This window comes from Myxine glutinosa, chromosome 10, assembly GCF_964187855.1.
Source record: "Myxine glutinosa chromosome 10, kmMyxGlut1.1, whole genome shotgun sequence".
In the NCBI taxonomy this organism is placed as follows: Eukaryota; Metazoa; Chordata; class Myxini; order Myxiniformes; family Myxinidae; genus Myxine; species Myxine glutinosa.
In genome coordinates, this window is record NC_136270.1 from 23,920,752 (window position 1) to 23,948,190 (window position 27,439).

The 27,439-nt window shown below is 45.2% G+C and overlaps 1 protein-coding gene across 1 annotated transcript in view; it reads right to left on the minus strand.

The window, feature by feature from the left end:
- The window catches only part of LOC137434338 (uncharacterized), a 123,834-nt gene that overhangs the window by 63,842 nt on the left and 32,553 nt on the right, over window positions 1-27,439 (minus strand). The window contains exons 14-22 of the mRNA XM_078785175.1: window positions 26,417-26,558; window positions 26,186-26,238; window positions 25,628-25,715; window positions 24,683-24,800; window positions 24,437-24,554; window positions 20,555-20,691; window positions 18,606-18,687; window positions 15,093-15,266; window positions 12,335-12,562 (exon numbers count right to left, since the gene is read on the minus strand). Coding sequence (XP_078641301.1) covers window positions 12,335-12,562; window positions 15,093-15,266; window positions 18,606-18,687; window positions 20,555-20,691; window positions 24,437-24,554; window positions 24,683-24,800; window positions 25,628-25,715; window positions 26,186-26,238; window positions 26,417-26,558 — 1,140 coding nt within the window. The remainder of the gene's footprint in view (window positions 1-12,334; window positions 12,563-15,092; window positions 15,267-18,605; window positions 18,688-20,554; window positions 20,692-24,436; window positions 24,555-24,682; window positions 24,801-25,627; window positions 25,716-26,185; window positions 26,239-26,416; window positions 26,559-27,439) is intronic.

A 27,439-nucleotide genomic window follows, 5' to 3' on the forward strand; every position in this document is an offset into this window, starting at 1 on the left:
CAATCTTTCATATTGTTGCGAATATGGAATTTGGCCTCCATATCCGCTTGTAAATATTCCCCTATTTTCTCCAATACTCCCCAACTTTCCCCGATCCCCCATTCCCTAGTCCCATTGCATGTAAATAACAATCAGTAGAGCCGACCTTCCCCTTATTCCCCCATTAAATGTCGTGCCCAGGTCCACCGCACCACAGGTAGACAACTTTCGGACATCTTCCTAGTTATTCTTATTCTATGTCAGTTAAGGCCTCGTCTCCATTAATTATGACTCTTCGTTGCACCAGAATGTGATTATATGGCATCAGTAGTGAGTTTAGGACCTTTCCCATACCTCCTCCCATCTTCTTCCCCAAACAACAACAATAACAACAACTACAACAACAATTACAACAACAACAGAGGAGATGGCGGCGGAGCGGGGGAGGATGCGTCCTCACACCGGCTCGATTAGCTCCAGACCATGCGCTCCACGGGGTTACCCCGAAGGGGCTGGCTGTCAGCTCCTCGTCAGGGGCGGAGCCAGTAACCCCCCCCGCACGCACCCAATGAGAAGCAACGTGCCGATTCCACGAGGCGGAGCTAACGAGCCGAGGGCGTGTCACTCCCCGCCGGATATACGCAGCCGCTTGCCGGACGTGACGTGAGATGCGCCTCAGCTTGGAGACTGGAGAGAGAAGCCACCGCCACCCCCAGCGCGACGATACCTCCCCGCATCTCTGGACCGGACCGAGTCGATTCTGCCTTGAGCCAGGAGTGCACCTTGAGCCATCGATACCCGCTGTCCTTTTCATCAACCCCCGTGTGAGTCAGCATTTTGTCCCGTGTGTCTGTCGTCTGTCCGGGGTTAATATAAGAGTGTGTCTAAGTGCCTGTCTTCCTGTAATATACCTCTAGCCCCTGTAATCTAACCTTTTCCGTACGAATATACTTGAGAATCGAAACGTTGGTGTCGTATTGTGTGATTGTAATCCAGCCGGGTGTCTTCTTTTTCTTATTGAGCCAGCATAGCGCGGCTCGTCAACGTCGAGTATAGTCGGGTAATTTGTGCGGACACGACGGCCATTCCGCTCGGCCCACTTTAACATCAAAGTCGTGTCTGTAACAATTGGTGTCGGGAGTGAGATTCGAGGCCCGACCAAATTTTGAAAAAAAAAAAAAACGAATAGAGGAAAAAAAAAATTTGGTCAAAATTTGGAGCGGCCGAAATTTGTTTTGTTTTACGAAACTCGAATTTTGCAAGTCGCGCTATGGCGGATCAAGACGGCTGGGGTCCGGTAGGGGAGAGTGAAGCAGGGTCGGTCCAGGACCAAATTGAGGGACATGAGAGCGAAGCAGTGAGGGCGGCAGGTTCGCAAAATAGCGCCGTCACGCACGAAGTAGCGGGCGCGCAAAATGGCGCGCTCGCTCACGTGGTTGAAGGGTCCCAAAATAGCGGCGCCGCGGAGGGCGAGCCTGCGGTGGCGGCTGGGGACGCTGGGCAAACCGGGTTTGACCTCAGATTATTCTTGACCCAACTGAATGCAAAAATGGATAGGATGGAGGGCCAAATGAGGGTTGATAGTGGGCGATTAGAAGGCCAAATGGGGGTAATGGGAAACCAAATGGGGGTAATGAGGGACGAAGCGAGGGGTACCGGTGAGAAGTTAGACAATAATTTTGAGGAGTTAGACAAGAAAATTGAGAAGTTAGACAATAATTTTGAGGAGTTAGACAAGAAAATTGGGAAGTTAGACAATAATTTTGAGGGGTTAGACAACGGGATAAAAGAAGTGAAAAATGGGTTAATGGGGGTAGAAAATAGAATGGCTGCCCAGGAGAATCAGATAGAGGGAGTGAAAAATGGGTTAGAGGGGTTAGAAAACAGTATGGAAGGCAAATTGAGGGACATGAGGGACCAAGCGGAAAGGGAAGTTAACCAAATGGGGCAGCAGATAGAGGGGGTCAGAATGGGGGTAGAAACCAAACTGGATGCTCACAGGGAGGAAATGGAGCAGATGAGGGTGGCATCTGGGCAGGAGATGCAAGTGATGGGAGAGGAGATCAGAAGAGGAGTGAGTGAGGAGGTCGGAGGAGTGCGCGAGGAGGTGAGGCACTGTAAGGAGCACATGGAGAAGGAGGTGAGAAAGGGGACTGTAAAGTTACAAGGGGGCATAGAGGACCTGACGCAGGAGGTGGAACAGCTGACGGAGGGACAAAAAGGACTAACGGAGCAGGTTCAAAGGAACACTGCGGTATTAGGAGGGTTAAAAGCGACACAAAACGACATAAAAAACGACTTGATAGCGACAAAGAGGGAATGTCAGATGGTACGTGAGGGACTGACAACGAGGCTGGACGAGGTGATAGAGGTAATGGAGACGAAGGACCGGCAGGTGAGGACGCACCTGGAAACGGTCAAGGTAGCCTTAGAGGATGAGCTTGAGGAGACGTACCGGGGAATAAAAGAGGTGAAGCACAAATTAGAAGAAGTGGAAGAAGGGATGAGCGAAATTAAGAAGCGACGGAGAGGGGATAAGAAAGAGATAAAAGAGGAGATAAAAGAATTGGTCCAAAGTCTGTGTTTGGATCGTGATGATGTGCTCATTAACCGGATGAGGGATTCGCAGGTGATGGAGGAGAAGCGAAGAGGAAGAGGACCCGGTGTAAGTGGTGACCAATATGGTCGTGCGTATGATGCGCCAGGTGATTTAAGAGGCTTGGGGGTCGAGATAGACCCGGGTGTTCGTGAGAGGCCGTTGGTGAAGTGTGCGACAGGTCTGGTGTGCGAAAGAGGAGGTGTGCGAGAAAGTCCGACTCTGGGGTGTGTGAGGAAAAAGTGCGTGCCAAGGAGTAGTGAGGGTGCTGGCGAGAATGAGTCGGTCGTAGCGCGTGTGCGAGGGGGCACATGGAAGCGCGGTGTGGTGAGTGTTGCAGAGGGTGTGACGGGAGAGTGTGCGCGAGGAAGGTGTGTGACGGACAGGTACATGGGGAAAGAGTGCGCTGTCAAAGGCAAGGAAGAATGCACGCCTGTGGTGAGTGTTGCAGAGGGTGTGACGGGAGAGTGTGCGCAAGAGTGTGCGCGAGAAAGGTGTGTGACGGACAGGTGCATGAGGAAAGAGTGCGCTGTCAGAAGTAAGGAAGAGTGTCCACCTGTGGTGAGTGTTACAGAGGGTGTGACGGGAGAGTGTGCGCAAGAGTGTGCGCGAGAAAGGTGTGCGACGGACAGGTGCATGAGGAAAGAGTGCGCTGTCAGAAGTAAGGAAGAGTGTCCACCTGTGGTGAGTGTTACAGAGGGTGTAACGGGAGAGTGTGCGCGAGAAAGGTGTGTGACGGACAGGTGCATGAGGAAAGAGTGCGCTGTCAGAAGTAAGGAAGAGTGTCCACCTGTGGTGAGTGTTACAGAGGGTGTAACGGGAGAGTGTGCGCGAGAAAGGTGTGTGACGGACAGGTGCATGGGGAAAGAGTGTGCTGTCAAGAGTAAGGGTGAGTGCGTTGTCAAGAGTGGTGGTGAGAGGATTGAGAGTGACAAGGAGAGTGAGTTAGTTGTGACAGGTGAGCGAGGATGTACACCTGGGATGGAAGGATGCACACCTGGAATGGTAGAGCGTGAGTGGGAATGCACGCTGGAGTTGGTGGTGAGGCACGTGATTGGGTGTGCGAATGAGGGCACACCTGTGATTGTCACAGAGGAGGTGACCGCGGAGGGGGCGCGAAGCGGTGTATTGGTGAGGTGTGCGAGCAACGAATGTGTGCCAAAGTGTTCGGTGGTCAGGTGTGTGACCAAGGCTGTGAGTGGAATGGGTGTACCTGGGTGTGTAAGGAAAGGTACGAGGAGCATGGGCACGGCTGGGTGTGTGAGCAAGGAACGGGCTGCGGGGTGTAAGCATGCAGGTGAAGCATCGACGTTAGACGGGTTAGAGGTTAGAGCGACTTTTAGCCGAAGCGGGCCCTCGGTGCGTGCCGGGCCTCGCTTTGAACGGCCGCGTCCAGGCTCCACTAGGTGGAGCGGGCAGCTGGATAGGAAGGGTCGTCATGGCGACCACTTTTTGGTGAGACGTGCCGGCAGGTCTAGATCGGGGCATTGGATGGCTCCACGCCGAGGTGGTGTGTGGGATCTCGGCACGGGTAAGCCCCCGTCCCTGCACCGAGTGCCGGACGCATCCAGCCGCTGGCACAAAACAACCAGCACCCATTGCTTGGCTTTACGAAGCCGGGCTTTGGACAGGGATTGGCGCACCGAGAGGTATTAGTGAGTCGACTGGGTGATGAGGTTAGTGTTTTGGACCCAAAATTAGAGAAAAGCAAAATTTGATGATTGGCAAAGGATTGGCAGAGTGATGATTGGTAATGGTACAGTGATTGGCAGATGATTGGCAAATTTTTAATTTGTTGCAATTTGATGTGCAAAATTGGTAGTGAGAGACCCCCGATGTGGTGGGATGGCAAATCCACCATCCTTCCCATGTGGGGGGCAAAGGAGCAATAGCTTATGGGGTGTATGGCAGTGAAAACTAGCCCGGGTGGGTTAGGATATGGTGTGTAGGGATCTAGAAGAGATTGACATTAGGTAACGTTAAGGTTAGTTAGTGACTGATACCTGTAGTGGGGACGCAGGTAGATTAGTGTGGATGATAATGACGTGGGAGCGCAATAGTTTAAAGGGACGACTGGGAAGCGCAAGTTTCAGAAGGGAGTAGTTAGCTGAGATGATGCCGTGTTTGTGAGAATTGAACAGGTGTGATTGCACAGGTGTGCAACTGGACAGGTGTGTGGAGCAGTGTATGAGTAGTGAGTGTGTGGATCAGCGCGAATGCGCTTGGGGAGAGAAGGGTGCAGGTGGCACCAGGTGTGAGAGCACAGGTGTGCAGGTACAGGTGTGTGGAGAGAGTTGGAGTGAGTGGTACGGAGTGGTGTGCATGGTGCGAAGGTGTGGATGGGGGAAGAGTGGACCCCTTTCACGAGCACCCGGGGCGGGTAGTGTAAGTGTTAGGTAGAGGGTGCAGGTAAATTGTGGTTGGATATTGGCATTTGTGGTGCGGTTGCAGAATGGTGTTGTGAATGGGTGCATTAGTGTTGTGGAAATGGCTGGGCGTGTAGCCTGTTAGTGTGTGTAGTTGGTTGGGCACTCCACCACTGTGAGGATGTCGGCCAGGTGAGGCCGCAGGTGGGCTCTGGGAGCCGGTAGTTGTGAGTGGGTGCCTGAGGATCCCGGGTGTGGATCGGGCAGCCCAGTGCCAGAGAGGGCACGGAGTGGGGAGAGAGCCAGAGGGCCTTCCCCTGGTAGTTAGGTTAGGGTAAGGAGCAGGTAAGCTCGGAGGCAACTGCAGTGGTGGAGGTGTGCAGGTGGGTAGACCCACTGGGAGAGGTACACGCCGCAGCCCAGAAATTGTGCGAGGGCACCGGGAGATGAATCGGGGGAGTGAGACCCCAAATTGAAAAGCACCACAGGTTGGCCAATGGGAATTGGTTTTTAGAACCCATAGTGTAAGAGGGCCAATGGTTTGGCCGGAGAAAGCCCCCGGGTAGTGTAAAGTTGTTAAAGTCATTTAGGAGATAGTTAGGATTGATGAACCTGTCGCACCATACGCAGCCACTTACCTGTGGTGATGATGATGACTCCACACCTGTGTTTTCTTTGTTTTGTTGCAGAAAATGAGAATTGCTGTGAGGATTTGTGAGACGCATCACGACGTGGATGAGACATTGGGGTGATTCCATCTCTCCCTCCCTAGGAGGGACTGATGTTGAATTGGTAATGGCAAATTTTGATGTTGAGTTGAAAATGGCAAATTTTGATGAGAGTTGAAAATGGCAAATTTGATTGGTTAGGAGGGAGAGAAGACGAATTTGGTATATGGGAGGAACGGGGAAGACAGTAGGGATGTTTGTTGATTTGTAAAGTAGATGTTTATGGGTAGTGTTGTGTGGATACAGTAAGGGGTAAGGGAGGGGCCATGTAGGTTACCTGGTGGGGGGGGGGGGCGTACGATAGGAACGTACCTGTCTCACCTGGTTCCCATGTGCCCCCAGTGTGCATCACCTTACATTGCGTGCACTTTTGCGCCCTTACCACCTTACTCACTTGTTTCTTCTTTTGTCTCCCACCTCCGAGGATCTGGCTTTGGGGTAGAGAGAGAGGAGAGAGAGGTGCTGGCTGCGCAGTTGTGGGCCTGCACTTTCGCTGTTTGCTGCCGGGATCGATACACCATATGGACCGCAATGTTTGTGGCCACCCACAATGGACCGCAGTTCGTTTGCGGCCAAGCACCACCCGGGGATGGACCTATGGGTCAACGTGGCACCTATGCCATACAGGTGAACCACTTTTAGTTACCACCAAGTGCACCACAAGAAGAGCAAGAGACACCTGCAGGGTTAGGGGTTGTCGCATTTATTTTTATACCAATGAACAATGGTGACTGCACCGGATGGTGCTGACTGTGTGGTGGGGTGGTGCTTTTGATGCTGGGGAAGGGTGCTCTGCACGTTATTAAAGGCCGTCGGCCACAGAGCACTCGTGGGTTGGTGTATCGATGTTGGCAAGCGCGCTCGCTCTCTCTATGCATAACATCTGCATGTGTTCCTCCAAAGACAGGTCCTGGATCGTAGTGTAGATATCAGCGTAATCTTGTAAATAATGCTCCCTACCGGCTGTATGTTTAGTTTGAGAATTCTTTCCGGATTCGGTTATCCTGTGGGTGTGTTTCTGTGAGGAGAAGGGTGCAACGTCGCAGGGGGACATATTTACTCATTTGTGAATATCTGTAAAACTGTCGCACTCAGGGTAGAGTTAATAGTAGAGGGAACTACATTGCGTGCCACACTAAAGTAGGTAAAAATTTATCGGGTCGGGACGCCCCGAGGGTAGAGAAGGGTGCAATGTTGCGAATATGGAATTTGGCCTCCATATCCGCTTGTAAATATTCCCCTATTTTCTCCAATACTCCCCAACTTTCCCCGATCCCCCATTCCCTAGTCCCATTGCATGTAAATAACAATCAGTAGAGCCGACCTTCCCCTTATTCCCCCATTAAATGTCGTGCCCAGGTCCACCGCACCACAGGTAGACAACTTTCGGACATCTTCCTAGTTATTCTTATTCTATGTCAGTTAAGGCCTCGTCTCCATTAATTATGACTCTTCGTTGCACCAGAATGTGATTATATGGCATCAGTAGTGAGTTTAGGACCTTTCCCATACCTCCTCCCATCTTCTTCCCCAAACAACAACAATAACAACAACTACAACAACAATTACAACAACAACAGAGGAGATGGCGGCGGAGCGGGGGAGGATGCGTCCTCACACCGGCTCGATTAGCTCCAGACCATGCGCTCCACGGGGTTACCCCGAAGGGGCTGGCTGTCAGCTCCTCGTCAGGGGCGGAGCCAGTAACCCCCCCCGCACGCACCCAATGAGAAGCAACGTGCCGATTCCACGAGGCGGAGCTAACGAGCCGAGGGCGTGTCACTCCCCGCCGGATATACGCAGCCGCTTGCCGGACGTGACGTGAGATGCGCCTCAGCTTGGAGACTGGAGAGAGAAGCCACCGCCACCCCCAGCGCGACGATACCTCCCCGCATCTCTGGACCGGACCGAGTCGATTCTGCCTTGAGCCAGGAGTGCACCTTGAGCCATCGATACCCGCTGTCCTTTTCATCAACCCCCGTGTGAGTCAGCATTTTGTCCCGTGTGTCTGTCGTCTGTCCGGGGTTAATATAAGAGTGTGTCTAAGTGCCTGTCTTCCTGTAATATACCTCTAGCCCCTGTAATCTAACCTTTTCCGTACGAATATACTTGAGAATCGAAACGTTGGTGTCGTATTGTGTGATTGTAATCCAGCCGGGTGTCTTCTTTTTCTTATTGAGCCAGCATAGCGCGGCTCGTCAACGTCGAGTATAGTCGGGTAATTTGTGCGGACACGACGGCCATTCCGCTCGGCCCACTTTAACATCAAAGTCGTGTCTGTAACAATATTATTCAAGGCAAGACCTTTTCAAGTCATGTGTAATGAACCACACATCCTGACATTACATCCGAAGCCCCAGACAGAGGCCCCAGAGTCCCAGAGGCCCCAGACAGAGACAGAACCACACATCCTGACATTACATCCTAAGCCCCAGACAGAGGCCCCAGACTAAGCCCCAGACATTCAGGGATTATAAATTACAGCTTCACCGACGAGTAATGTCCTTTATATCATTACAAGTTATAGAGTAAGAAAGAACGGCCGATGGAAGGTGGTTGCATAGAAAAACAAGTTTGAAATCATTAGCATTAAGAGTTTAGGGAAAAAAAGTCCGGAAAGCTGTTCTTTGCGTGACGGACTGACGGACGGAGGGACGGAGTGCAAACCTATAGTCCCCTACGGTGTACACCGGTAGGGGACTAATAACATATTGTACTCTGAATCTTGGCAAAGCCAAGAATAAAATATTTGAGGTGTGCAGTCAGTCTGGATTTTGGAAGCCTAACCAGGAGGGGGTTACTGGAAGAACGCATGCATCCTGAAGTAGATAGGGATGGTCAGAGGACCGGAAGAGGAGAGGCAGCAATATCGGAAGATAGACGGTAGAAAACAAACACCACTGATCTGCCTATAATGTGAAGGCAACACACCCTGTGCTTTGGCCTCAAGACATCCAGGCTGATTGGATTTTTTACTGACTTCCATACAGGAAATTCCAATAATTGCGAGAGCTTTTGATTCCGTAGAATCTGAGAGAGACAGGTGCGATGCTGTGGTGCCGGCGCAAAGTGGAGAGCTTAACTCTATTGAGTTATGGTCAAAGGCCTTGTAGAAAGTAGCTCTGATTTTCAAAGGATAGACTTGGATTTATGCAGGATGCCCATTCTGCGGTTGACTTTGGATGTCGACTTTGCTATGTAGTCGAACCAGGAAAGGAAAGGACATAGCTGATGATGAAGCCTACAAGTTCAAGAGACTGAACCTTTTCCAGTGGATGACCAAGGAAATACATATGTGGGTTTCCTTGATGATCCTTCGAGAGCGATGCGGTGAGACTGAGATTTTTAAAGATTGAAGAACATGTCCTATTCAATCTCTCTGGTCATTTTCAGAGAACAGCGTCAGTGCCAGCGAGTCTGCCAGTTCACTCAGTCAAAATGGCAGGGACTGCAAGCAGCCATCGCACTTCATGACTGGTCTCCTATATCTACCACCCCTGATATTAATTCAGCCTGGGAATTGTTCCACAGAAACCTACTCTCCCTTAGGCGCAGATACATCCCATCTCGTCTTCAGTTATCTTATCCATCCTCCCGCCATTTGTACTCTGAATCCTGTTGTGAGACAGCTGCCTTAAAACGACTTGCATTTTCCTCCTGGAAGGCAAATCCCACTGAAGACAACATCAGATCATTCCACAAAGCCTGCATCAAGTGTGTGTCTATTCTCAGAAAAGCCAGAAAACAACATCTATCTAATCTCAAGAATGGTCTTTAAAACTTGTCTCCCTCCTCTAAAACCTGGTGCACCTTTTCAAGTCTGTCTCTGGTGTATGCTCCCACTCCATCCCTTCCTTCACTTCAAATAGCACCACTGCCAACACCGCTCGTGAGAAGGCTCCCAACTGTCCGCTCGCTCGCTCCCAACTGTCCGCTCGCTCGCTCCCAACTGTCTGCTCGCTCGCTCCCAACTGTCCCGGGACTCTGCTGCTCTTGCACTTCATCTCTCTGACCTTTTAACCCCATCATTTACCACATGTCATCGTCCTTCTGCTTGGAAATCAGCCAACATCACAGCGTTCCATAAAAGGTGAAAAAACGATCCCCTTAACTACAGACCTATTCGTTTACTTACAATCATCAGCTAGGTCATGGAATCCATCATCGCAGGTGACATAAAATCATTCCTTTTCTCCAACGACCTCATCTCAGATCATCAATTCTGATTCAGATCAGGCCACTCTACATTGGATATGCTACTTCTACTCACCCAACAATGGATGAAGGCCCTAAATATCAGACATGAGATCAGGGCCCTCTCTCTTAACATATCTCGAGCTTTTGATACAGTCTGGCATCCTGACTTGCTCTCAAAGCTGTTTGCCTTTGGAATCCAAGATCATCTCCACTCTTGGAGTACTGACCTCCTCCACTCTCATAGCCAACGTGTGGCTCGCAATGGAACTCTTTCCTCCACCTCTCCCTGTCAAAGCTGGAATGCTTCATGGCAGTGTTTTACGCCCAGTCCTATTCCTAATCTTCGTCAATGATCTCCCTGATTCTCTGGAATATCCTCTTTATCTCTTTGCTGATGACTCCACCCTCTGCCGTGACATCCCTCATCGTCCTGACAGACAGGCTGCAGCCAGCCTCTCCCCTCTCTTCAGACCTTTACAAAATCACAAACTGGTCAAACACTTCGATTATGTATATTAACCATGGGAAATCCCATACACTCACTCTGTCTCCAAATGGACCTTACCGCAAACCCTCTCAAATACTTTCTCAAAAACCCTCTCGAAGAGGTTCAGTCACTCACACTCTTGGGTCTCACTCTCAGCCATGATCTCTCTTGGGCAAGCCACATTTAAAAGTTGGCCTCCAAAAGCAGACGCTGACTGGGCATCGTACAAAGTTGTTCCCTGGCACACCTGAACTCCTATCGACTTACAAGGCTTTCATCCTCGCAGTTTCATGGAGTACTCTCCTCTCTGGGCTGGCACAATTCGGGGAGCAAGCCGCTACCTTGCTAAACCTGATGCTGTGGAAACTAAGGCTTTCAACATCATTGGAATCTCTCCCGATGAAGCTGAGTCGATAGACCTATCACTTCACTATCGCCAATGGGTCGGTGGTCTCTCTGCCTTCCTCCTTTCAGGTCTCGCACCCTATTCTCTCTCCGTGCTTTGTAACCCAAGGTATCTGCAGGATGCACACGGTCCACCAGCAACCACCTCCTGGTGAAACTGAAAAAATCCAGAACCACTGCTAACCTCCACTCATTTGTTCCTCTTTTTCCCCACTTGTAAAACCACCTTCTGCACTCTCTTCAATCTTATTCGTCCTTCCAGGTCTTCCAGACAGTTGTTTACCACCATTTCAAATCATCCCCCGTCCATAACGATGATATTTTCCACATGCGTTAAACCACCCCTCACTCCCTTCCAAATTTTGCTTCTGTATCTATCTTGTTCACCCCTTTTGTTTTCCCCTACCCCTCATCGTTACCTGCATCCCTTGTTTATCAATCTCCATCGATTTTCTCTCTCCACCCTGCTGTTGCCATCTCCCCCTTATACCGCTGTTGTTCATTTTTGTTATGTTGCGTCCTGATCCTTTCTGTTTTTGAGGTCTGCTATGAGCCTAGACTTTTTATACAAAAATAAAAAAGCAGTCCGGTGTCTAATTCATTTCCAGAGAGAGATGCAGCTGAAGTATACCGAAACAGATAAAGGGTACTGTAGAACATGGTGTGGAGTCATTGACAAAAGGAAGAGAGGGTTTTCAGAGCATCAGATAGGAGATATATATATATGGAACAGGGTCCAAAACTTCTAGGCCGAGGGGAAGTCCAGCCTCGACTGAGTGGAGGAGAGCATTCTATTGATGGCACCACATGGAATGCGTAAATGGAGGAAGCCAGAAACTCAGAAATGAAGGCCACCTTCCATGCCATGCAGGCATCAAGCTTGGCACGTAAAGCAGATTTGCCAGACTGTCTCAAATCCATATGCCCAGGGAGACTGTTCCAACCTCTTGATTGAGATTGAGGGCCTGCATTCATTACTTGGAGAGTAACAGAAGCATGTCCAGAGTTTAATCGGTGGGATAAAATCGAAACTGATGGTCAGAGATCAGGCTGCTGGAATACAGGAGAGACTCTATGTCAGAAATGGATTCCATGACTTTCCTTGTTAGTGGAAGCAAACTCACTGGATTTTAGTTGGTATGGTCTGTTTTTGCACCCTTGTTCTGGACAAAAGTGATATTTGCTGACTTCCTTTGACGGGAGGTGGCCAATGGAGAAGGACAGACTGAATAGGTCAGACCGAGGGGAAGCAAGAATGCAAGAGCAGTATTTGAGAACATGGGCACTGATGCCACCTGGGCTCATCACTGAAATAGGGTCAAGGACATAATTTATATACATGTTACATCAGTTACCAACATACCACATTTATTTATTTATTTATTTATATATATATATATGCACCTGCACATTTATTTATTTATTTATTTATATATTTAACTGCAAAATCTACAGGTACCATTTTTAAGGTGAAGTTGGAGGCTGTGTTCTTGATGAGGACTTGTATTCTTGTTCAATGTATAATCTTGTTGTTAAAACATCAGTGAGCAATTCATTGGATAAAATGAACACTCACCTTTCGCTCTTTCTCTAACTTTGTAACAGTGCTCTCTAGGCCGTCAATCTCAATACGCAGCTCCTGACCCTCGTTCTCCAGCTTTCGTCGTTTGAAGGTGAGCTCAGCAGTCACCTTCTCTTCCTCCTCAAGGCGCCCATGAAGATCCAAAAGCTTGTTTTCCAAATCGGCCTTTTGGCGCAATAGTGATGCCACCCGATCTTGTGCGTCGTCTTTATTACCCGACTCCTGCAGGTACCCGGAAAGGCAACAATAAACGCGAATTGAAGACACGACTCTCTATTTACTCTTCTTAAAAAAATTAAATGTGTATTGTCCATATTGTTAAGTTCCAAAGAGGTTCATATTATAATAAATAAATAATAAAATAATAATAATGATAATAATAATAATAATAATAATAAATAAATTATAATTAAAAAAAATATATATATATATATATATATATTACGTATGTATATATATTACATATGTATATGTATATATATATATAATAATAATAATAATGCATTTATTTTATATAGCGCTTTTCAGGAAGCCCAAAGACGCTTTGACAGAGTGCAAAACATAATGCATAGCAAAACATAAAAACAATTGCAAAAAAAAAAAAAAAAAAAAAAATATATATATATATATATATATATATATATATATATATATACATATAAAATTATATATATATATATATATATATCTATGTACCGTATGCATATATATATATATATATATACATATTTATATATATATATATATATATATATATATATTTATATATATATATATATATATATTACGTATGTATATATATTACATATGTATATGTGTATATATATATATATATATATATATATATATATATATATATATATATATATATATATAAAATATATATAATATATATATATATTATATATATATATATATATATATATATATATATATATATATATATAAATTAATATATATATCCATTGGTCATGGTATTAAACAGCTGCTCTCACAATCTGCAGCCAGTCAGCAAAGTCATCCCAGTCCATTTCTGGCTCCCAAAAACCTGGCTGTTAATTTTCCGAGAGAATGTATTGTGATTTGTGATATTTTCCGAGATATTTTCCAAGAACCATCTGCTTACCTGGTCTCACTTAATTGCTTTGCCTAAACCCTTTGCCTTTCATCTACTTGGAGAATATCATACATCTTGACACGTACGTCACCGAAATTACGACATCCTATTGGTCAAATTGAAGTTTAGCAGGTGGGACCAAGTGGAGTTCAGTTGTCTTGTCACCCCCATTTAACCCATAATGGGCTTTCGAGTCAACACTGTCAGGTTTCCTTCTCTTGAGCATCATATTTAACTTACCATGCGAGTCCATTCACAGTTCACATCAGCGCCAATAAAAAAGAATTGCCTCGTGTTCTGCCGGTTATTTCCTCACGGTTTCTGAGAAGATTTAAAAATAAATTTCCTGAATTTGAGGCGAAATATATAATGTACCAGCTTCATATAGAGGGTAGATCTGCATGGGGAGCACAACTCATAAGACCGTAATGTTCTGATGTATCGTACCAAATTTTGTCCACATCGATCATGTAGATTGTGAGGAAAAGATGTTTTAGTGAATATGGGGGATTAGGGGAGGGAGCCGGTAGCCACCTTTCCAGGAGAGATACAGCCATAGGGAGGACAACTTAAGGTTAGAGCATGGTCACGATGATGCATGGCCAGTTTGGTCTGGATGTGGTTGTCGGTTTCTGAAAAGATTTTTGAATGAAATACCAATATTCGGGACAGAACCTGCCTTTCATCCCCTTTCAATTGGGAGATCCGGATGGGGAGCACAACCCCACGAGGCATTACTGTCCTGACATATTGTATCAAGTTTGGTCCATATCACTCAGGTAGTTGTGGAGATGTTTTAGTGAAAATGGGGAATTCAGTGAGGGGGCTCGTGGGGCCCATTTTTGGGGGAGATACAATCATGAGGAGTACAACTTAAGGCTAGGGCATCGTTACGATGCCTTGTGTCGAGTTTGATGTGGATCTGTCTGGTGGTTTCTGAGAAGAAGATTTTTGAATGAAATACCAATATTTGGGGCAACCCCCCCCCCCCCCCCCCCTTAAACCTCCTTTGTATGGGGCATATCTGTATGGGGAGCACAACCCCATGAAATCTTGCTGTCCTCATGCATCGTACCAAATTTGGTCCATATTGGTCGGGTGAGGAGATGTTTTAGTCACCATTAGAGCATTTAAATTGCATCAGATGTGGCAACAAATGCGAATTGTTGCTCCCAGATTGCCGGCTCAATGACAGAAGAATCCATTTACATTTTTGCTTCCTCCATCCCTACATCGTTTAGAATCTCGTGCGGGCACGGGCAACTTGCTAGTAAAAATAAAATGAAGGAAGGGTCACATTTTCCATATGTAGTGGCAGTAGCTGCAGCTTTCTCATTGGATGATGTATATATATTGGTCCACCCCAGCATGATTAATTATCTGCCTCACTCCTGAACTTTGTTTACTCACACTCAGGACTAGAAACCAATAGGTTTGGACAGAGCAGCCAGCAGGCAAAAGTTATCATGGCTCTATATAAAAGATAAAGTAGATGCATCATTGTAGGTATTAAAACATGTAATATGAGCAAACAATGAAACTGCAGCAATGGTGCGTAAGGTTCTTCAGAGAAAGAAAGGGTTATAAAACAGGACAAAGAAAGCAGGATAATAGTGATATTGGTGAAGGACTTACAGAAAGGAGTTGCTGCTTAAGGTTTGCTTTCTCTTCCTCCAGCTGGGCAACCCTCTCCTTCAACTCCTTCAACAATTCCACCATCCGCTCAGCCTCCTGCAGGGCCTTTTTCATATCTTCCTCCTTTTGCCGACGCTCCTCCTCTTCGATAAGCTGGATGCATAACGGCTTGGCCTGCACACCAGAACATCAGCAACCTTGGAACACCATGGAAATCGCCACAGAGTCAGGTTCACAATGGAGGTCATGTCCAGAGTGTTATCTGCCCCATGAGAGTGACCCCTGTGAGTGACCACATGACCCCTGTGAGTGACCACATGACTCCAATGTGAGTGACCCCTGTGTGTGTGTGAGAGTCACAATGGTTGAGAGTGACCTCATGAGTGGTTGTTATGTTTTCACCCCTGTTTGTCTGTCTGTTTGTCTGTGAGCATGACATCTCAAAAAGTTATGGACGGATTCGGATGAAATTTGATGGAGAGGTTGGGTGAGTGACAAGGACGAATTTATTAGATTTTAGTAAAAAATCCGGATCCGGAACCAAATACGAAAATCTAAAGTGATTCTTCACCATTTGGTGATCGGGCTAAAAACTATATATAGCATGTTTCAAAAAGTTCTTTGCGGACGACTTCTAACAACTAGGTGGATGATTTGGTTATGTGACAATAACAAGCTGATTCTAGCATCTAGGTGGGTGTTTTTGTGTGTGGTAGATTCATTTCTCATGTTGAAACTCATTTACGACATTGCCTAGCAAGAGAAAGCCAATATGGCTACCATGCGATGGGGACAAACTAGGAAAATGGACATAACTTTTGATTGGAACATGCTAGTAGGCTGATTCTTGTGTCTAGGTGGGGTTTTTTAGGTGCCTACATATCAATTCGGGGAGCAAGCCTATATTCACTATGGGAAGTCAAAGGGTGGCCTAGTTGGGCAAGGCAAGACATTGTACAAGGCAAGGTTGCTGATGAGTCGATCAATGTTGTCAACGCTTTGGCGATCGGACAAGCATTGGCACACAGTTTCAAAGAATCCCTACCGAGGGTTTTCTTAACCCTATCAAGAAGAAAGTGAAATCACTTGAAGCCCTGAAAAAGGGTGTCAATATCAGGTCTAAGACAGCATACGATACTGAAGCTTTGTTCAGCTGCCTGTTAGTCCTTGGCCAGACGCGAAACATCAGCCTTGAATCTATCTTTGCTTCCGAGCTGTGTGGACTACCAACAGCGGTTTTGGATGAGTATGGCTTCTTCTGCAAAGGCAACAAATCGAATCTTGTCGGGCAACTCGCCATCACATGCAAGACAAGGGAGCCAGATGTAGTGATTGTGGATGTGCAGCAGCTACTACACAACATTATGTGGCCCTGTGGAGGTATCATGTCAACTATAGTTGCAAGTATGAGCAGACGACTCCTGCAATACAGCCAGATTGCAACTGCGCTCGTTACCTTCGAACAGAAATGCGGTATCTCCCATAAAGATCATGAAAGGGCATGACAAGACGGTACTGCTTCAAGCATGACCTACAACCTGACGCTGACTTCTCTTCTTCCTACTAGCAATGCCATGATGAAGAGCAAAGTCAATAAAAGAATAATCTAGCGCCTGCTCTGCACAAGTGATCTTGGGCCGAATGTGTTTATGATGAGTGAGGACGAGGGGCTTCTCGATCATGAAGAGGCTAATGTCCTTATAGCGAGCTATGTTCTGAAGGCTGCCCTTGAAGGAAAGCGTGTCATTCATATCCTCAGTGATGACACAGATGTGTTTGTCATTCTCATCTCCTTTGTAGGGAAGTACAGCATCGCAGGCTGTCATAAAAAACAGCACAGCCAGCATAAAAAACAGTTTTCCATTGCCATCAGTAGCGGAGTTAGAGGTCAGTCCATTGCTGACTTCTCATGGAGAAGTGGGATGGAAGCATGCTTAACATCACCCAAATTGCTAAGAAGCTAGGAAAGAAGTCAGGGCAGCTTCTTGGCATGCATGTGCTGACCGGTTGTAGTACTATTTCCTATCCGTATAACAAAGGGTGAGGACGAAAGGTGGTTTATTATCTGCTGTTTATCACTGCGTTCAAGAAACTCACGGCTGCAGACTTTTCCAAGCTGTATAATGTTCTGCGTGAGGAGACTGCGACAGAGGCAGAGTTGCATGAGATGGGAACAGAGTTATTCTGTGAGCTCCATGGTCTGTCCAACAACATGAGTATGAATGGCGTGATGTACGCAATTTACTCGATGAAAAAGGGCAAGCCTCCTCAAAGTAGAGCAATGCCTCCAACGGATGAAAACCTCCAATATCATATACCGAGGGCTCATCTGCAGGTGATGCTCTGGAAGGTAGCAGACAAGCAAAGTGCCCCTCCCCTTCAGATCACTAGCTTTTGTTGGGAAATCGTGAATGGTGTGCCATATCCAGTCGCCACCACAGGACCTCTAAATCCAGCACCTCCTGAGTTGATGGATGTTGTTAGGTGCCAGTGCAGAACTGAGGGGAAGGCATGTGTGCAAGCCAACTGCAGCTGCTTCAAGGCTAATCTACCCTGCTCCAGGTACTCCCACTGCTCTGCTTCCGATGAGTGTCACAACCCTCTAACCAAGTCCAACAGAGGAGAATACAAGCATTGACATGGGGAGGAAGAGAAGGAGTAAGAAGAGGAGTTGGAAGACGAGGAGGAATAAAGCCTGATTGATAACATGATGTGCATCTAATGTGCTGGTCAGTCCATCGCTGGTTTCTCATGTGGCTTTTCTTTTGCTGGCTGTGCACGTTCACTTGTAGTTTATTGCTATGTACCGTTTGTAGGAAATGAACATGTCAATTCATTGCAATGGCACTCTATCATTCTAATCAAGAATGAAATCTATGCAGGGAAAAGAGGGAGGGAGAAGGGGGTTCCACTTGCTGGATTTTGTGAGGTTCACCAGAAGGGAATTGAGGGTGGACCACGTGCTCCCTGCAGGAACCTCGGTGGGGACAAAACATGGAAAGACCAGAAAGGAGGCAGAAGAACACAGAGAAACCACCAACCTGTCTGTGATTTCCTTCTCTCCCTCTCTCTTTTTGAAGTTGCCAGTCTCAACAAGCTTTGCAATATTGCATAGAGCTGTTGACACAAGCAGCCCAATTGCTCAAGATGTCAGGAAAAGAAAAGTATCAAGAGGTTCACTTTTTCAAAAAACAAATCCAGAGTGAAGCACTTGCAATTTAAAGCGTCCGAGTGTGACATGCAATGCTTTGCGGGTATCTGAGAAATATTCCAGCATCTTGAAACACCACCTGTCCCTAAGTAGCTCAAACAGAACGGAAATGTTACCGTGGAGGTTTGTTAATTTACCCTCTGAGAGATTACGCTAAGCCAGGTTCTCTTTCTCTCGCTCTCTTTCCTTGGACCGCTTTGTGCCCGGCAAATGTGTCATGTGTGGAATAATGATGCTCATGCATTGGATATTTTCAAGATTTGAACAAAGGAGTGAGAAAAAAATAAGCATCACATTCAAACCTTCATGTAGAGCTTAAACCAAGGCCAGTAGCGGAGTGTGAGGAAGCTGCGAATGTTCGTTTGAATGGTTTCCATCGCGTCCCTGGACAACAGAAACAATCCAGCATGAACTATCATCCTGAAAGCTTTGCACATCTTTTCCATACTCTAATCCACTTTCAAGAGTGGTTTGGTGGTAGAATGGGCAGACACTTTGTTGGATGGTGGAGTGGGTACAGCCTTGGTGCTTTGACATTACAGGTGCGGTTTTGATTTCTAAATGGCTTTTCGTGGAAATTTCCACACTCTGCGGCAGAGTGGGTACCTGTCCAGTCTTCATGGTTAATTCCAGCCACATAATTGCTCATGACATGTCCAGAATGCCCCATTGCTCTGAAAAGAGCAGATGGGAATCCACCCGCACCAAACCAAACTACTCCTTTGCAAATTTAATTTTAATTTCAGGAGCAAATTATTTCCCATGAATGGTTACATGCTACTGTATACGCTCTGTGCATACTGATCAGGATCAATAACATATCATTGCCACCATCATCTTTATACATTATTAGTTTTTGCCTGAAGTAATGGACAACAATAAAACTCCACGTCATGATCTTTATCCAATTTTCAATATATTATATAATATTAACTGTCTATAACCCAGATAGCACACCGACATTGGGCCAACGTGATTTTGCCCGTAGGGCCAACGTTGGGGCAACGTCGGATGGTTTTTACAACATATCGCCACCGATGGACCGACATGATTTTGTCCGTAGGGCAACGTCAGCGCAACGTCGGATGGCTTTTACAACATATCGCCTAAACTGTCATCCTGGTGGTTTTCATGGAGGCAATTCATCAATGCATGCACCGTCCCTCTGGTGGACATTAAGCTGGAGGACTTTATAGAGGTGGATGTTAAAGATCCCACGGTGTCTATCGCGAAGAGGAGGAAAGTTATATGAATGAATGAATCATCTTGGCATAGTAATAATGTGGTAGAGAAAGGAAGTCAATTGTATAGTTATGACAATTCCATGTTTTGTATTCGGTCAAACACCAAAATGGCTGGATTGTAAAATGTTGTTTCCATCATGACCCGATTAAGATCTTTGATTTGTCAGATGGCCCAGAAAACTTGAGAATGACATGTTTTTTTATCAATCCTGAAAATTACACCAACAGTTTTGAAGAAGTTTAGAGCGTTACAATCCATAAGCATCCTTGTTTATTGTTTCATATGCAGCCTGGTGCTGCTGGTTGCATCAGTGCTGCTGTTACCACTAACCTGGTACTTATGTTGCCGACCTCGGAAGGATGACAGGCTGAGTCAACCCACCTGGTGTTCATTTTTTGAAAGGCAGGGGCCCAAACTCAAGACCCTAAGATCTTAAGGCAGCCACCTTAACCGTAAAGCCAACACCAGGCTTTGTATTAAGCGACTGAAGAATTATAAGCAGCTGAATTCTTGAATCCTACTTTCTATACTACAGGAGCGATGTTTGGCTGTCTGTGTGTTGCCATTTTCTCAGAGATGGCCAAACGGATATTCATCAAACTTTCAGAGGTTCATCAGTGAGTCCTGAAGACGATTTGAAGCAAAAATGTTTTTTTGAAAATTTAGAAGAAAAAAAAGTTGGAATTTTTTTTAAAATATCAGTCTTTCATGCCTAAGCCTTTGTTGCTATGTGAAAGGTAATATTAAATGATCTCCAACCCCATTCCTTAGTGGGTGTAGGGAAGTGTTTTAAGCCCCTACAAAAAAAATAGAAGAAAAAAAAAACTAAATTTGATTTCTTCAAAATGCCACGAGGATTAGATTAGCACCTGGCAACGCCGGTACACCTGGTCGTGTTTAATAAGAGTGGCTTACAAACCAATAAACCAAAGTGAATAAACGGAAAATGCAAGAGATGAATGATGATGGTGGGGGGCATAGAATAAAGCAGAGAGAAATAGTGAACCTCATGGCGAGGATGTTTTTAAATTCCTGACGGAAATTGTAACCACGGCAACGGCTCTGAATCTTGCACACAATGTTTGTGACGCAGTCATCTCTGATGTCCTCCATTTTACCCAGCACTCCAGCTCTGAAAAACACCTGCAAATGAAAGCAAAATGAGCTCCATTTACATCCATTTGCACATATCAGGGACTTATTTTCTAAACATCGATGTATTTATTACATAAAGATATCAGAATTTTTATTTCCACCCTTGAATCTTGCACACATCATGTACATACATGATGACTCCCACTCCCCCAAGCATCCACCATCAATAGTGCATCCATAATAATAGATAGCTTAGAAGCTTCGGTAAAAAATTCACACCTGGTCCACGATACAACTGAAAAGAAAAATTACAATAACATCATATGGCATTGTTGTTAACCAGACGAAGTGTATTGCTGTAGTAAACGATGTTGGAATACCTTTGCTCGTAAATTTAAAGCTCTTTTTTTCATTTTCTTTTTTTGTATACAAGGTCGAAGCTCCTGTAAGAGCTAACATTGATCACAAAAAAGACAAACTGACACAGAAAACATAAAACATATTATAAAGGGAGCGGGAGAACAAGATGGATAGCAGGGACATCGGGAGATCTGTGGGAGGGAGACGGCTTGGGGGGAAGAGGCATGGGAAGGGAGGGGGGTGGGGAGGATAATACCAGATACCAGAGATGGTATCTTTTATCTATCTATTTGATATGAATAATACCAGAGATGGACGGACATTATGTTTTCACTCCTGTCTGTCTGTCTGTTTGTCCGTCTGTCTGTCTGTGAGCGTGATATCTCAAAAATTTATGGACGGATTTGGACGAAATTTGGTGGACAGGTTGGGTGTGTGACAAGCATGGATCGATTAGATTTTACTGAAGATCCGAATCCGGAGCCGCTTACTAGAATTTTGAAAATATTTTAAAGGGATTCTCCACCATTTGAAAGACGCAGCCAAAAACGACATATGATATGGCATGGTCTTTCAAAAATTTGTGGACGACTTATGACAAAACTTGGTAGATGAGTTGGGTAGGTGACAAGAACGACCCGAGTAGATTTTGGTTCAGGTTCGAATCCAGATCCGACCTATCAGTGGATACAAAACGCCTGGCAGAGGTATGTGCTCTACCGAGTCTCATTGTAGTCTTCCCTAATGAATTTAGCAATCCTGAAACATCATGAGGCTCCTAGAATGTTCATAAGCAAGAATGATGAGTCAACTCCGACACCTGACAAATGGACAATTTTTCCAGGATATCATTTCAAAACAGTTGCTTCCAGGGGTACCACCATCACCCCTTTACACGACCACCACCCCTCACCCCGCTAGGCATCATACACACCTGACATATACACATTAGATGTTTGTGTTCAAACCTCATGGATCTGCCCCTGAAGGTCACAACCTGATCCCAAAATGTCATGTGGTTAAAAGAAACATGTCTTCCACAGGATATCTCAGACTCGCTCTTCTCTCTCTAGTTATTCAATGCACTGCTCTGACAGGCCTGACACTCACACCGATGGATCTGCAGCAGTTTTTGGCAGAAGGTCCCTTTCTCATTGCTCTTAGGCCTGGCTCTATTTCCCCATGCTTCAAAATCCATGTCCATCTATGCAGCGATGTCTTGGTTTGGCCTGTGAGTATTCCCAAATGAACCAACGGCGCGTAATTTAGCGAATGCAGGTTCAAATCCCATATACCATAATTATGTATTTGTACTTGCTTTATGAATGGTGCAATTCATGTAAAAGTACACCAATGTCTACTAATATCATTGTCCCGGATGTAGTCATTGTATAAGCTCCGCCGCATGTGCTTTCGATGACTAAAAATAATTTTTTTAAATAAAAACTCTCCAATTTTTTTTGTGACGCTTCCGGTCTCACCCAATCTGTTGGATTCCAAACTCATATTCTGCAATTTGCCATCTCTCCACTGACCAGTTCACGACCTCTCGATCACTTACTTTATACAAAAGGTGCCGAGGATCCATTTCTCAACATTCTACTCTCTCCCTCATTGGCCTCCAGGTATCTTGCTCAACATCTCGTTCCTTGTACAACGATTCATACGGTGATGCAGAACAAGAAAGCAACTTCCCTTTTTCACATGGAAAGCAAACTTCACCAATGGTGACCTGAGATCTTTCCATAGAATTCACAATCATTGTATTTGGTCCTCAGGTGTACCCAGAGCTCAAGAACAAACTCACCTGTGGTCTGAATCTCTCAAAGGTTCCCACCATGCACAAACACATCTGATATCAGATGGTGAAGTCCACCTTTGGTACTTGCACCTTTAGGATTGAGTCAAACCCTGATGAAGCAAAGGTTGAGTGCTTTAACTGTCTTTTGCAGCAATATGGCCAAGGTCCCAAATCCCTCTCCTCCTGTATCCAGCCGACACACCCATTTTTATTATCTGTAGCTTCCAAGGCTCATAGACAGATGCCTCGCTATCATTATCTCTCTCTCTCTCTCTCTCACACACACACACATACACAGTCACAGACCTGGAAAGGTTCTGTTTTACCTTCTGAAACCTGCATATGGAGATAACAAGCAACGACACACACACACACGTGAAAACTTGGAGACCTGAGAGGGCTCCGTTCTTCTGAAACCCGCATATGGAGATAATGACACACACACACACACCAGGATTTCAAGCAGGAGGTGTACCACCATTTCATCTCATCACCCATCCTTACAATTTTTAAACCCCCATTAACCCTACGTAGTTCACTCCTCTTACTTGCAGGTTTCTGTTTTCTCCTCTCTTTCCCTTTCCATCCATTTCTCTTTCTCTTTCTCTTTCTCTTTCTCTTTCTCTCTCTCTCTCTCTCTCTCTCTCTCTCTCTCTCTCTCTCTCTCTCTCTCTCTCTCTCTCTCTCTCTCTCTCTCTCTCTCTCTCTCTCTCTCTTTTCTTGTTAGTCCATTTCCTTGCGTGTTATATTCAACATGGCCCCACTGCCTCACTGCCACTACATTGCCTTTTCTCTATCACCTCACTCTTCCATGAGTCTCAGCCTTTTTTTTTTTTTTTTTGGTATACAAGATCGAGGCTCGTGTAAGAGCCAACTGATTACAAAAAGACAAACTGACGCATGAAACATATGATAAAGGGAGCGGGAGACAAGATGGGGAGAGAGAGAGGGAAGCACACAAGTACAACATTTGAGAGCAGGGATATCGGGAGATCTGTGGGAGGGAGAGGGCTTGGGGGGAGGAGGCATGGGAAGGAAGGGGGGGGGGGGGGGGGGAGAAGTGTAAAACACTTGGACACTTTAACATGAAACATAAAACACATAAAACACTTTAACATAACATAAAAACACATAAAAAAACACTTTAAAGAAAATCAAAAAATATTTAACCTTTGATCACCAGTTTGGCTTTGTCCCAGGTTATCCCACGTTGAACCTGCTATTTCTACTATATCAACAATGTATGGATGCTCTACATCTCAAATAAAAGGACATAGACATCTCTAGACAACTCTCATGTATATATTTCATTCTAAAACTATGGAATATTTTCCAAAATGTCAGCTAATGGTACCCTTAACCCCCTCCATCAATAGCTCTTGGATTTCTTCCCTCCCGCAAGTTGCAGGTTGCTTTGGATAACATCGTGTTGCAAGCTCTACCTTGAGAGGCCGACGTTTCTACAAGGTCTTCATTCGGAGTACCATGAAATATGGATTTTGGCTGGAAACTAGACAGAAGAGCGACACCTATGCCGAGTTTCACTGGTGCAATTCCTTCATGGTTGGGGAAAGTATTTTCACTATTCTTCGTGTTGTCATTTCTCCAAACATGCACATCCATCAGGCTCACCTTGGTGTGCCCAATTCTGTATTCATCCTCAACGAGAAAGGCAGCTTTGATGATGTGCAAGGCTGCTTTCTGCTGATCTTCTTCACTCTTAACTGCATCCGGAGCAATGATGCGGTACCTGGCAAGGCAAGCGAATGGCAATGAAACTCAGAGGCAGATAAGAAGTAATTCAAATCACTGAAGACTGCGAGAAACGGAACGCTGTCAAAAAATAATATCTGCAAAATGGTCTGGCAGGAAACACACCGCTGCAGAAACTCAGGGTACTGCGTGCGGTTGGGAAATCCTTTGCGGCAGATACGAATACCTTCAAGCACACCGTTGCAAGCGAGCTGATGGAGGACGAGGTATGAATCAGCCATACCTAAACGGATGCACAGACATTCGCAAAACGATCCAATCTGTGATTAATTTTAATCAACTTCATTGAAACCATGTATAATAATACCTGAGTACCTGTGTTGCTTAATCTTGACGCCGACCTAACAGTTTATGTGCGATATCCTCAGCTGTTCGAGTGCAGTGACTGCTCCATCCATAGCATCATTCGGACATTTTTTTTTTTTTAATACAAGATCGAGGCTCGTATAAGAGCTAACATCAATCGCAAAAAAAACAAACGGACACACAAAACATACAATAAAGGGAGCGGGAGACAAGATGGGGAGAGGGAGGGAAGCACACAAGTACAACAGTAGAGAACGGGGACATCGGGAGATCTGTGGGAGGGAGAGGGCTTCGGGTGGGGACGCATGGAAAGTCGGGGGGGGGGGGGGAGGAGGGGTTGGGAAAGTATAAAACACATGGACACTGCTGGAACTTCCAAAAAAGAAAAAAGTCGGTATTGCAAAAAAAAAGTGGATATGGGGTGAATTAACGGGGGTAGAAGAGATCAAGGTTTTGGATGGGGGAAGGTAAGAGATGGTGGTGAACAGCTGTTTCCATTGATGTTTTTAGATCCATTGATGTTTTTAGATCCATTGATGTTTTTAGATCCATTGATGTTTTTAGATCCATTGATGTTTTTAGATCCATTGATGTTTTTAGATACATTGATGTTTTTAGATGTTTTTAAGAGAGTTACAGTAGAGTGGATCATGCTTATCCGAGTTGGTAGTAGCTTCATGCTTAGCGTTTGCAGACCAAAAAAAATACAACCAATCACATGAATACTGCTCTCTGAATACTTACCACTCTTTTTCATTTCATTGGGGATGATGCAACGGACAAAGTGTGGGGCTGTGCTGTGTAAGGTGGTCATCAACTTGTTTAGCTGCTCCTGAGAAGGTTATCCGATTTGGGAGGAGGGGAAGGGGACAATAGCATCAAATATCAAAGGGGACAACAGCAATAGCATCAATAGTGTTAATAGCATCAAAACAACAAAGACCAGCTTACTAATGCACCATTATCCAAGACCAGCTATCACAGACATATCCAAGAAGGCTCAAAGCTGTAATCTCTGCCAAAGCCAATTCTACGAGGTATTGGCTCAGGGGGCTGAATACTTATGTAAATTAGATATTTCTGTAATTCATTTTTAATTTTGTTTAAAAAAATTTTTTTAAACGTATTCAACTTTGATATTATGGGGTATTATGTGTAGATCAGTGAAAACAAAAATCTCAATTTAATCCATTTTAAATTTCAAGCTGTAACACAACAAAATGTGAAAAAGGTGAAGTGGTGTGAATACTTTCTGAAGGCACTGTATAACAAAGACCAGCTTACAGTAGAGCTTCTGCTTACCCTATAGAATGCAGACACTGTTTGGAACGCAGAGCCCTTTTTTTGCTTCTTTGCTGCAAAATGAACAAGATTTCCTTGGTAATCAAGAGAAAAAGATTGCGGAATCGGAAGAGTGCAATGAAAAACTTATGACGTGCTGGCTGACCCGGAAGGAACAGTTGATGAAATGATTGCCATACCGGTACATTGTTAATTAATATATCAAGGACGCAGTTCAAGAGGCAGTTGTACACGAGCTACAGTTACCTGCGCCTTCCTCTTCTTTGAAGAGTGCAGCCAAAATAGGCATTTGGGAAACCTGGAAATGGCCCACTACTGTTTCGTTGAGTGGGTCTTTGTTCTTTTCCAGCCAGCCTGTTGTGCTGTAAGGAACCTGTGAACATGAGGTGTAAAAGTGGATTACCCGTGGTGTTCTTGCATTGTGCTTTCATTACAATGCGCTCGCGAAGCAAAAAGTGGGGTTAAGAGATCGTGCGTTCACGTGAGTACGTCGTACGTGCACACGTACGTGCGTGTCTGCATTTTTTTTCATTCATTTTCTCGGCAACTGTTGGTCTGATTGACACGAAAGTTCCTTTTTTCGTAATTTTTTTTTTTTTTAGTGAAAATTATGAAGTCATATGTCACGTGGTATGAGTACCATCTTGGAAAAACTTTGCACCTCGATATCTCCGAAAATTGAAGCAGCTGAAACATGGCTCATTGCCAAGTACTCTCCATGAGAAATAAGACATGTCAATGATGATGTCATTGGTGCCTTTATTATGACATCATAAGTTGACAAGTACAACGCTTAATGAAATCGGTATGAAAAATTTTCTCTGCAGCCGTTGGTCTGATGGACACAAAATTTTCACCACAGGAGAGCTCCTTTGGAATTTTAATAATTATGACATCATATGTCACGTGGTACAGACGCCATCCTGGAAAAACCAAAAAACTTTGCACCTCTATATCTCCAAAGTTGCACCATGGAAAAAATTGAATCATGTCTCATTAATAATATTTGCTAATGATGATGTTATTGGTACCTTCGCTATGACGTCATAATTCGACAAGTACAACGTTTGGTCCATTCAGTATGAAAAATTTTGAGGGACATTAAGGGATAATTTGGTCGACGGAATTAAATGGTTGACATCATAGGTCACGTGGTTCGGCAGCGATGTTGGATTGAATATATATTAAAAAAAATTTAAATCTTCTTCTCCAGACGGCTGACCAGATTGATGCGAAACTTCATGCACATGATTT